This window comes from Carettochelys insculpta, chromosome 7 (genome assembly GCF_033958435.1).
Source record: "Carettochelys insculpta isolate YL-2023 chromosome 7, ASM3395843v1, whole genome shotgun sequence".
In the NCBI taxonomy this organism is placed as follows: Eukaryota; Metazoa; Chordata; order Testudines; family Carettochelyidae; genus Carettochelys; species Carettochelys insculpta.
This window is the reverse complement of record NC_134143.1, coordinates 14,375,410-14,388,055: the sequence shown is the minus strand read 5'-3', so window position 1 is coordinate 14,388,055 and position 12,646 is coordinate 14,375,410. Positions and strand designations below refer to the sequence as shown.

The following is a 12,646-nucleotide window of genomic DNA, read 5'->3' as shown; positions in this document are numbered from 1 at the left end:
CTCTGTACTTAACACCCTGCAAATAACGGGTCTTGTTTTAGGAGCTAAACTCAGCTCTAGTGGAAAGAGATCGGGCAATTTGTGAAAGGAATGAGTTGCTGGAGAAATACTGTCATGAAGTGAAGGACAAGGCGGAGGCCCAGAAGGAACTTGATCAAGCTTGCAAGGATATAGAGACAGTGAAGGAAGAAAGAGATGTTGCCAGGAAGGAGAGAACAGAAGCCATCATTCAGAGGGACCATCTGCTAAGGGAATATTACCAAGCTCGTCAGGTACTGGCTGTCTCCATAGATGGCTTTTTCTGTTTTAGGTCAAGAAGAGTGAAGACCAGCTTTCTTTTCAAAAATTCAATGAAGAATGCTTCATATGCATGTGTAGATGCACTTCTCACAAGGGGGCATAACTAAACTACTCCATAAATCAGTCCCCATTTTTAAGTTTCCCTTGATAAAAAGTTAGTGTATGCTTTTAATATATGGTTAACAGGATTGCTATAGCTCAGCAGTTCAGCATGTTTCAGTGGTGGTGTGACTGGAGCATCACCACCTTGTGGATCTTCCAGGACCCCTCTGAGGCAGCCTCCATCCCACCAGCTAGTTTTCCCATAAGTCTTATTCCAGTTCTGGTTAGTGTTGAGGGACTTAAATAACAAAACAAACAAACCTCAAACACTGAGATGTTCCCCCATTCTTCATGTGTGAGAGGCTTGGTGCACCCCAGCCTTTCCTTGGGGTTTGGTCCCTCAAACAGTCTCTGATTTGAGTGATATTTGCTCCTTGGATCTGGCTTTTCCTCCAAGGGCTTCTCTGGTGAGCAGAGTCTGCACCACAGCACTGCAAGTGAAGCTCCCTTCTGGCAAAGCTGTGAAGGGTTTCACGAATAACAGGTACAATTAAAAACAATCTGGGGAGGTTTACAGCCCTAAAAATGTAGTGTCCTGGGGAACTGACTCTTCTAGCCCTGATGGGAAACCTCTATATGTACTTAAACAAGGATGGGACTAACCCTGGCAACCAGATCCGGCCCGTGGGCCAGTATTTGCACAGCCCTTTTTTAGCCCCCTGATTCTGCAGATGCACAGTTGCTTAACTTCATTGAAGGGAGTGGTCCACTTGAGCTCATCAGGACTACTCAAATATGTCAAGTTAAGCTGCCATGTGACTACCAGGAAGATCCGGGCTGGAAATGTGGTCATGTTAAAATAAGCTTATTTCTTTTGTGCTGCAAACATGGAGTTGTTTCTCTTTAAATCAGTATTGCCTTTGTCACTGTTCTCTTTGGTGTTTGGCATGTGGAATGCTCAACAGGTGCAGTTCCATCCTTTAAAAAAAGTAAAATCTTTCTAAAACCTTGACTTTTAAAAGGTTCAGTTAAAACTAAAACACCTTGGAGAGACTGGGGATTGTGAATCACGAGTACGGGTGTACTGTAAATCTGTACATCTGTTTACTGTCACAGTAGTCCTAAATACTAAAATAACCAGTCTTACCATGACTGTTTACTATGTTGTTCTCATTTCCACTGGCCCTTGGAGATCTTCAGTGTCTCTCTGCTAAAACAGATCAATGAGTCAGGAAGGTGTCACTGATATAAAGTATTTATTGATTTTCCTCTAAGATGAGGAATCTTCTACTGTAGATCATACTCCTATAAGTCAGGGGTGAGCAAACTTTTTATGTTGTGCCCCACCTTGTCCCTGCAATTAGCAGCCTTCTGTCCCAATCAGTCTAATGTAGTCCAAACTGATGGAACTTTAGGTTATGTTCATATGGGGAAAAAAATAAAAGGGGGGGGGGGCAAAAAACCAAACCCTTTCAGCATGTGTAAGCAAAGAAGTATTTACAATGTAAAAACTTTATTAATCAATATGTGTGTGAATATGCATACATAAAAATGGTCACATTATTTCAACATTTTTAGTGAGATGGATGAACTTGGCACACAGCAGCTGATAGTGCTGCACCCCCTTATGAAATTTTGTGCCCACCCCCTTCAGGGAGTCTGCCTCCCAGTTTGTTCACCACTGCTATAAGTCACTGAGTGATCTGTCAAATAAACTACTGAGAGCCAATCCTGAACCTTTTACACAAGCAAAGTTCCCATTAACTTTGGGATTCCCACGAAATGATTATTTCAAAATCAAGCCCTTCATATAACAAGCTGGTACAAAGGGTTACAAAGCCCAGCACACATACTTAACCTATGAATTGTATGTAAAATAACTGTATTTATATTTGAACTCATAGATACAAGATTCTGCTACATTGGACATAGAAAGAGCTAACAAAGAAATTGAAATGCTTCGGAAGCAATATGAGGCCATGTCACAGGAGCTAAAGGAGGCTGTCCAGGAAGCAGAAGTAGCCAAATGTCGGAGAGATTGGGCCTTTCAAGAACGTGACAAGATAGTTGCTGAAAGAGAGAGCATACGGTAAATTTGGGAGGGTCTTCCAAGACACCCTTAACAACCTTCGTCGCTATCCTAACTTCTCCTGGGTAAAAGAGCCTGGTAGCACAGCCCTAGGAGAGTGGTAACAAGTATCCCACTCTGTAGTATCCATGGCCTAAAAAATCATTCTCTTACTGTCTGCAAAACACGTACCACCACCTTTGCGCTAGACAGACACTTAAGTACAACAGCGGAATTTCCAAAGGAGGAAGGATTTTCTGGTAAAGTGAGTGTCTGGATTTAGGGTTGGCCAACTGTAAACTGCGGCTTTAAATTTTTCCCTGAACTTTTTTTTGTTTTCGAAGGACTTTGTGTGACAACTTGAGGAGAGAGCGAGACAGAGCTGTGAGTGACTTAGCAGAGGCTCTTCGCAATCTTGATGACATGAGGAAGCAGAAAAATGATGCTGTGCGTGAGCTGAAGGAATTGAAGTATGTTATAAAATGATTTAATTGTATGATTTAAATTGTAATTTACATTTAAAAAGCTTTAATCAGCAGGCTCTTAAGGCTGGTCTACATAAATGAAGTCTGGTCAGTGTAACTAAGATAGCTCTACTATGCAACCTCCCTCATGTAGAAGTCCCAAAACACAGCAGGGCTCACTCTGATTTAGCTTATTCTGTGACTCAAACTATGTCTACACTAGCACATAAAGTTGATTCTGAGGCACTTAACTTGATTTTACAGTGTGACTGTCTTCCCTGCAAATACCATTAGGTCAATTTCAAGGGTTGCCAAGGTCACCTTTCTGACCCTGCCCCTCCCATGCGGCGTAATGTTTTTCCTTTTAAGCACTGGCAAAAAAAACCCAGAATACAATGGGGCTGAAGGAACTGTGGGATAGGTGTCCACAATGCACTACTGCAACAGTCAAACTTTGGCAATTTAGTGGGGGTGTGCTAAATCAACTTTGTGAGCAGGTGCCAGACATTCAACTTCGACTTATAATCTAGTGTTAGAAAGTCAACTTTAATGAAGTCAACTTTTATTTCTTAAAGTAGACATAGCCTTAGAGCTTTTGGTTCCTGTTTAAGCTATGCAGCTTGAGGTTTATGGAAGTATCTTGGTTCTAATGCCCCTTTGAAAGCTGTTCCGTTAGAAACAGAAAATCGCAACATGTATGATGAGATTAAACATTTTGAAATCTATGTGCCTCTGGCTTACCATAGCCTTTCACTTGCATTATATCCATCATTTCAGTTAAAATTAAATGGAATGTAAACATCTAATATACATAAGGACAAGGATCCATGTGTAGATGAATCTCTACATGTTCACTGTTGTGAAAAATGCTTTACAAAAGGAGCTGGTTTGTTATATTTCCTAGTGGGAAATAGGAAAATCAAGTCTCCATTCAGCTTAGACCGCTCAGTTAGAGGTGTGATATGTTGTGAACGTATCTACTTATGAAACACGGCTGTTGACATGCACTGTAGCAATTCTTTTACTTCTGTCAGGGTTTCACTGTAGCTTTGTTAATTGTATCCAGATTCCCACTAAATTATAAATAAGAGAAGAAAACATGTATCATACTATTTCAGGGTAATAGGAGATCTTAGTTTATGTACTAAATCACATCCACTTCTCCCCTATGATTTGGAGCAGGTCTTTTGGACGGTTGTTGGTTAGATCTACTGGTGTCTACTTTGAGCGGCTTTTTTTTATGTTCATGTATGGAACTTGTTTATAAGTTTCCTATCATTCATATGAGAACAGATTGTTGTAATAAGAAGGAAATGAAGTTGTAAGTGTTTTCAGGTTTCTGCAAAGATTGGGATTGGATACTCTGAGCAGAGCATTGTTACATTGCTAAATTAGAGAAGTAAATAAAGTACATAATCTCCTTCATTCATTTCCTTACAAGGGAGCTGCTGAGTCCCCTGTAAACATTTGTCTTTCATTCCGTAGAGAGAAGATGGAAAACCAATTGGAAAAGGAAGCCCGGTTTCGGCAGTTAATGGCCCACAGTTCTCATGATTCAGCCATAGACACCGATTCTATGGAATGGGAAACTGAAGTGGTGGAGTTTGAAAAAGACAGAGTAAGCCTGAAATACTCTGAAGACTTCAGTGTTTTGTGTGAATGAATTGCTTGATGTTCCATCATAACATCACTTGAACAATTGGGTTTAAAAATAATGCTTTTTGTTGAATATGGATTTTTTAACATCATTAAATTTTATTGGGGTTACATACCACATACAGTAGCCAAAACCAGTATTATACCAGTCAGGTATGAAAAGCTTATGTTTGAAGTCACAATAGACCCTTATCAAAAAAATTTGTTAAAGGAAATCTGCTTCCTCTTGTAGAGTACAAACCATGATAACTTTGTCATCTGATCTCGTAAGCCAGACTGTTGTAATTGTGTGTATGTGTGTATACATATATACGTAGAGACAAACACACCCAAATTATTTACCACTTGTTTAAGACCGGAAATCAATGTATAATAATTTGTACATCTAAAATTGTTAAAGCACCAAAAGATAAAAAAAAGAGCAAAATAAAAGCACCCAATTTTACAATTTCTGTGTGCATACAAATGCAAATTAGTGTGAATTCTCGCTGAATTGCTCATAATAACCATGTTTATTAGGAGGATATGGACTTGAAAGCGCTTGGTTTTGATGTGGCAGAAGGTGTGAATGAACCATACCTCCCTGGAGATTGTGGGATATTTGTCACCAAAGTAGACAAAGGAAGTATTGCGGATGGTCGATTAAGGTACAATGTTAACTGGTAAATCGTTTGCATGTCACTAGGAAACACTTTATTTGAATTTGTATTGGTTGTTCAAAAAATCAATATACTATTGGTAGTTGGTCTCCTCTCCATAGTTTAAGTGGGTTCTGTTTTAGCTCCCTAATAGCTTGGACGTGATCTGAATAAATTGGTTTGATCTGAAGATTGCAGTATGACAAAATTGTCTGTAAAGCATTGTGGAAATAAATCTAGCTATTTTTGTGATCTGCACACAATTTTTTAAAAAAATGTTCCAATGTCAAATGTTAACATTTGTCTGTGGCTTTGTCTGTCCTTAGCACATAACATATTCTGTCTCTTCCAACTTTCCATCTACTTAGATCTTCTTGAGACTTTGTGGGCAAGTTGTAGGGGGTGGAGTGGTGAAGATTATGGGTAGTTTGTGACCCACCACTGATACCATAGTGTCAGTCTGAGTGTTTTGCTTCTTTCTTAGGTGAAAGTAGAATATTGGACCAGGCAAGCATCTGGTCTTCTGTTAGTTGTTCCAGCTCATAAAAATTGTTTTCTATACCACAAAGCTTAAGTTGTAGATGCTTGCCTATTGAAACAGAACCAAGCTTTAATTAATGCGAGTTAAGCACAAATCAAAATCCTGCTCCCGCATGGTCCCAGTTCAACACCCTTGTACACAGCTCCATCTCACCCCATCACCTGGACCCGGTTCAAACCCTGTGGTCCCAGTTCAAACCCCTGCATGGCTCTGGCTCACCTCCCCACCCCCCGCCCCCACCACCTGCACAGCTCTGATTAAACTCCACCCCCTTGCAGGCCTAACCCACCCCAGGATCCCCTTGCCCCTCTCCCATGGCCCCAACCCACCTCCAGGCTTAACCCTCCCCAACTGCCCCCCCCTCCCAGGACTTACCTTTCAAAAGGGGCTCCAGGTGCTCCTGCTGCTTCCCCGGCTGCAGAATGAGTGTTCCATCAAGGAAAAATGCTGCCTCCCTGATTCAAGTTCAAGTTACGTGAGGGTGTGTGGGAACATGACCCTCACATAAGTCGAGGGACAACTGTATAATAAAATATTTGGGGTAACTGAAACAAAGTTTGTGTGTTGCCAAAAGCTGTGATAGGGCACTGTTTATTGAGGTAATAGCCATGACTTGCATCACATTACAAAACAACCTACCTTTCCTTAAAGTTGCTTTAAATAGCCGTGGTTGGTTGGTCCAGCTCTGCCATGGAGCTAATGATGCTTACCGTGTCCTTACAGCAGCGTCACCCACCACATTGTTTACATACAAAGTGTTGGAAGGTCAGTAACTTGAGTAGATGATACTGAGGCAGGGGTGGCACATGGTGGGCTGGAGGGGGTGGTGACATGCCATTGGGGGATCAGAGGTCCAACGGCTGGAAGGGAAGAGGCATGCATAGCCAGAGCACCTTCCCTTCTAGTCATGCTTCCAGCTGCTGCACTTTCCCAGGCAGCCTCTAGCCATACTGCCTGATTTGCTGCTTGCTGCCTAGTGTAGCACAGCAGGACAGATTCACTTCCTGCCCCAGGTAATATGGAATGGGGAAGTGATAGCATGGGGACCCTGGAGTGGGATGGGGTGGGGGTGGCATACCAAGACTGTCTTTGTGCTATTAAGAGTCTTCTAATTAATGCATTTGGAATGTGCAGCAAATTATTCTTGTAAAATGGACATGCTTGCCTTTGTTTTAACTTGCAGAGTGAATGATTGGTTGCTGAAGATAAATGATGTGGATCTTACTAATAAGGATAAGAAGCAAGTTATAAAAGCTGTACTTAATGGAGGAGGAGTTATTAATATGGTGGTGCGAAGAAGGAAGTCCTTAGGCGGGAAAGTGATAACCCCTCTGCATATCAATCTTGCTGGGCATAAAGGTAATTACTTACATTTGAATACGCAGAGCAATGTATTAGTCCCCTTGCTTGAATTGTTATGACTTGCTAGATAAGAATTCTCATTAGCTGTTCCTAACCAAATAAGCAATAGTGGCTTCAGCAGTAGTCACCATATGTATTATTTCTCACCTGTAGTTTTGTCCTCTGTTAGGAGGCGTGCTGGAATTCAGCTGAATAAGCTTGCAAATCACTACAGTCTTTTTTTTCTTCCACAATAAAGTACTTGCAGGGCTGTATTAAATTTTCGTTATTGGTGAACACTTTTCCCATTGATTTTGTGTGGGTGTTATTTAAAGGCTATGAGAAGTTACGCTAATTTATTTTCAACAGCATCTTTATTACCTGCATGAAAAACAAACTCATGTAAGTCATATATGTGCTAAATTATTTGAACTGCAGGAGTGAACTTGTGTTTTATCTTTTTTGGATTTCAGATAGTGGAATTAGTTTAGAAAATGGAGTGTTTGCTGCTGCTGTTGTGCCTGGTAGCCCAGCTGCCAAAGATGGGTCCCTTGCTGTGGGAGATAGAATAATTGCTGTAAGTTTAACAAACAAACTTAACTGCCACAGAGTATGAAACACACATTTCCTTTTTAAAAAAAAAAAAAAAAAAAAAAAAAAGTGAACCTTTATATTTGACTCATTGAACCATGCTTTTCCCTGTTTTAAATGTAATGATGCTGTGAATAACCGAACTTGTTGGTGTTTGTAGGTTGGGTGAGTAACTGAAAATGCAGGTCATATTTAATAGTTTCATTTGTGAAGTTTTGAAATGTAGATGCAGTAACTCATCCTTAAGAGTGATTTGTGGATGATCGCACTGCCTTCCCTTTTCATGTTAAATGACAGATAAGACTTATTAATACAAGGACTTCAGTTCAAGGACCCTTTAATACAAGGAACTGTATTAATATAATGAGTCTTGAACTGTCCATTAGTGTTTAGAAATAGAAATTGTCATGGATGGTCTTATGACTATTCTTTCCAGAAAAGTGGATCAGTGTCTCCATTCCCTTTCTGGATGCGTTGATTAGGCTACAATGCTCCTGCAATTTGCAAAATCACTGAAGGCCTGTCTTTACCTTCACACTTCTGAGATACCTGCTCATCCAGAAACAAATAAAAGAAACTGATTTAAATTCTTTGTCTCCTGCAGGATGCTAGTGTTCAGCAAGAAGTGAACTCTTTGGCTATGTGTACACTAGAGTGATCTGTTGACAGAAGTTACTGTTGGAAGAGCTCTTCCAACAAAACTTCTGTCAACAGATTGTGACCAAACTGTAAAGCGGACTGAAAGAGGGATCCGTTCTGTCGAAAGAGAGCGGACGGACTGCCCAAACATGCTCTTGACTAAACAGCTGACGGAATCACAGCAGACAGGTCTGCCTGGCATCCCAGAAGCCTGGCTTTCTGTTGACAGACGCGTTTGGCCTCCTGAGAGAGCAGCAGAATGCTGCTAACACAAGTGCCATGTTCTGTCAATTTACTGTTGACAGAACGTCTTGGGAATGTTGACACTCCATGGATCGACACAACTTTCTGGTGTAGACATAGCTATATAACAAATACAGTATAAATTTACAGTATACAAGGTACTCTGCATACTCTTTTGTTCCTTAATGTCTACTTTTGTTTTTCTTTACTGTTATTCATTGCTAGATATACCTCTATATTACCCAGAGTATTTGAATATATGGCAATGTCCTGGGACTGCTGGACATGAGAGTTTACTGTACATGCAAATATACAAAGATAATTAGAGAGAGATACGCAGTAGTGCAACCATACATTCAACTCCAGCTCTCGTGAAGTAGGGAGTCCATAATTTGCACTTCTAGTTAGAGGAAATCATGTTATTGAAATTGTCTGAAAAAGATACATTCTACTGATATGCAAAAATGGTCCAATTTATCAAGCTACTGACACTTTCCTTTCTGCGAGAGAGTGTGTGTGTGTGTGTAACTACTGTGCACCTATTTCATAGAAAGTCAACTAAGAATTGCCAACTGCTTGGGGTTTTTTTTTTGGCTAATTTCCTCTTGTTCTGCTGATTTCCTTGGCAGATTAATGGCATCGCACTAGACAATAAATCACTGACTGAATGTGAAGCTTTACTACGAAACTGTAGGGATTCCCTTTCCCTCTCTTTGATGAAGGTAAATCTGGGGGCAGGAAGGGAGGAAGTGAAGAAAAAGCTGCAAGTCTTTAACTATGAAGGGGGTTGGATGAACTCGTTCATAAAACAAATACAGTAGTATAGAAATTTAGTTAAATCAAATGGTTAGTTGTGATTAGTCATTGTGGGTCATTATCACCTTTGGGTGCCTCTTAGGTATCTACAGCATTTGCAAATCAGTGGTTGCTCTCAGTTCAGTTCCATTCAGATTGCTGTTCAAATTTAAAAAAAAAATCTCAGCACAACAGATGGTATATCTCCTCATTAGCATTGGCTGCAGGAAGGCTTCATCCACATGAAAACTGAAGTGTTCTTTTGCCCTAGAAAGGGCCCCTTGGTGAGATGGGGTGAGGCTCACTGGTGGGGAGCAGTGGATTCTTCATTCTCAAGGGCTGTCAGTAGGGAAACACATTTCATACCAGACATTCCACTGACAGGGCCAATTACTGTAGATGTTCCATGTACACACAGTAAAAGTCCCTGTCTCAGAAAGCTGCCAGGCTAAATACACAGGACAGACAAAAGGTGGGAGCCAAAAGAGAGATACTGAAAAGTGACTTGCCCAATGTCATTCAGCATGATGGTAGATCTAGAACTAGAATCCAGACCTCTGGACTCCTGGTCCAGGGTTTATCCATTACATCATACTGCCTCTGTGAAAGTATTTTTAATAGACCAAAAAGGTTTGTGGTGGTGTTCTTCATTCAGTCTGATTCCCTGTGCCAGCAGTTGCCAAGATTTAGCTCTTCCAATATGCACACCATCCATCATTTCCCCCAGAATAGAGGTTTTTCCCTTGATGTTCTTCTACATGTTATAGTCCCCATGTGAATTGGGAGCTAGTGGGTGTGGCTGCAAAACTAAATCTGCCACAGTGTTCAGAGGACTAAATATTTTTCTGCCCCTTAGGTTTTTCCTCCGAATTCATCATGGAGTGGTCAAAACATATTTGAAAACCTGAAGGATTCAGAGAAAATGTCAAACTGCCGGGTTCATACATCAGAGATACAAGCTCAGAATAAAAGAAACTTGAAACACAACAGTTCAACACAGACAGACATATTCAGTCCCGACATCCTGGATGGCAAGAAGGACCAGACTGACCAGGGGAGTGGCTCATTCTGTGATCACAAGTCCTTTTCCAGCTGTGCTTCACGGGCAGACTCTTGCAGGAATGCTGTGCACAGCTGCCACAGTAATTCAGAGCACAGTCTTAGCTCCTTTAGTCCAGATGCTTATGGAGAACAAGGATATGGCCTTGTCGACTTAGACGGCAGGAGGCTGCCATTTGAGCCCCCGGTAGCCGACTGCATCATGGTTGAGACCACATTAGACAAAGGGCATGGAGCTAAACATAGTGGTGGTACATGGCCTAAAGTGGTGGTCAATATTTCAACAGCAGAAACTGAAAAGTTCTCTGTGTACAAGAAGCCAAAACAGAGGAAGTCCATCTTTGACCCTGACACTTTCAAAAGACCAGAGACTTCTCCCAAAATGGACTATCTTTCAACTAACCAGGTGTCAGGACATTCGCCTCAGCCCTCAAAATCAGAAGTGGCTTCAACTCCTCCAACGCCTCCGAAGAGAAGTGACTCTATTAAATTTAAACATAAACAGCAGACAAGTTCTGCATCAGACTCTACTGTAACGACTGGATCCCCACCTACCAGTCCAGCTACAACCCAGCCCCCTGTGTCTTTGGCACTGAAGCAAGACTCAGATACTCACAAGGGGCGCAGCAGGAACACTGGGCATTATTACAGGGAGGAGGGGCTTGACTGTAGTCACCTGTCTTCGAGAAAGTCTTGTGAAGATGACATTGGCTTTCAAAGAGTTGAAGAGCCAGAGATAAAAAGACCAAGACCAAAATCAGCACCTGCTTTGAGACATAAACTCACCCCTGTGCCCATTCCTAATCCTTCACTTCAGGTAGAACTTAAATGTCCACAAGCACAAAGCAAGGATGCTGGCCATGACTTTTCAAAGCGACCCAAGTTTGGGAACCCATCTTAATGCACCTGAAAGGTGCCTGATTTTCAGAAGATAGTATATTCTGAAAATCAGGGTCCTTCAGGCTATCTCAAATTGGGTGCCCAAAATTGTTAGTAATGAAAATATGGCCCCAGATATCTTCATTAAAATATTTGTGTGTCTCGAAGGACCAAAGTAATTATCACAGTTACAGTATCAAAAAGGCTCTGATGGTTATAAAAACAGCATCTCTCTTTGTGAATGTTTCATGCTGTTTGGTAGCTGATGTTTTCTGTAGTAATTCTAGTTTCTCTAGTATATGTTAACAGGATGGAAAAAATGAATTACAAAGGGTTGTGTTTACGTAACTAATGTGCCCATCCAATGATGCGAGTAGGAGACTACTGGGATTCATAAAAGCCATTGAAAATAGATGTTTGAGTTTTTGATGGACATAAGTGTTTTTGTGAATCTCATTAGGTGTCTGTCTACATCTATAGGCACCTAAATGCCTTCATAAGTCTGTCCTGAAGTTGATAGGAGTTAGTGTGGTTGTACTCTGTAAATGTTGACAAGATTAGGGGGCTGTGGATCCGAAATCACTTGTTTTTGCTGCAGCAGAATGTCTGAAGAAACTGTCTGTCCATGGAGACAGTGGGCTATTTGCTACTGAAGTAGACAAGGAAAGGGTTGCAGATGGCTGATTAACATAAGGTATTAACTGGGTGCTGAAGTAAAAATGGATACAGGCTTACTTTGTTATCCTCTGGTCAGATCTGCTCTGCTTCAAGTAGAATGGTCACAGAGAGGTAGCCGTGTTTAGTCTGTATCTTCACAAAATGAAGAAGCAATCATGTTGCACTTTAAAGACTAACAAAATAGTTCCTTAGCTGATGAGCTTTTGTGAGATAGACCCACTTCTGTCAAAGTTCTGTCCACAGCATTCAACACTTTGCTCTTAGGTCTCAATAGAGATAGCAATTACCTTATACATTACAAGGACAGTTTCCCTATCTTGATATTCATAGTGATCTCAAGGCAAGTCACTTGTAGTAAGTAATTTCTTCCCCCTTCCTTCACCCTTGGCCCCGCCCGCCGTCCCAAGTAGCTGATTTGTCGGTTTTCATTTCATATTTTTCTATCTTTTTGTTAAATTCTCATTGTGCTAGTTTACTATCTCCAGATTTGGAGATAGTGGTGAAATCTCATCACTTAATAAATTATTTTGTCAGTCTTTAAAGTGCTACATGACTACTTCTTGTCTTTCAAAAGAAAAGTAGTATTCTTCACTCTCTCTCGCCATCCCCCAGCACATGTGCACTTTTTCTACCTGGGATCTTGAGATTCAAACTGGCTTCATTCTAGTTCTAAGAATCATTAGTGGATATAAGGATTCTGTGGGCCATATTT

The 12,646-nt window shown here is 41.0% G+C and overlaps 1 protein-coding gene across 5 annotated transcripts in view; it reads left to right on the top strand.

Annotated features, from left to right (window-relative positions):
• The window catches only part of DLG5 (discs large MAGUK scaffold protein 5), a 149,234-nt gene that overhangs the window by 106,258 nt on the left and 30,330 nt on the right, over positions 1 to 12,646 (top strand). For all 5 annotated transcript variants that reach the window (XM_075000039.1, XM_075000042.1, XM_075000038.1 and 2 more), the window contains 9 exons: positions 42 to 272; positions 2,247 to 2,431; positions 2,755 to 2,880; positions 4,360 to 4,492; positions 5,050 to 5,177; positions 6,893 to 7,068; positions 7,524 to 7,627; positions 9,153 to 9,245; positions 10,175 to 11,194. In XM_075000039.1, coding sequence (XP_074856140.1) covers positions 42 to 272; positions 2,247 to 2,431; positions 2,755 to 2,880; positions 4,360 to 4,492; positions 5,050 to 5,177; positions 6,893 to 7,068; positions 7,524 to 7,627; positions 9,153 to 9,245; positions 10,175 to 11,194 — 2,196 coding nt within the window. The remainder of the gene's footprint in view (positions 1 to 41; positions 273 to 2,246; positions 2,432 to 2,754; positions 2,881 to 4,359; positions 4,493 to 5,049; positions 5,178 to 6,892; positions 7,069 to 7,523; positions 7,628 to 9,152; positions 9,246 to 10,174; positions 11,195 to 12,646) is intronic.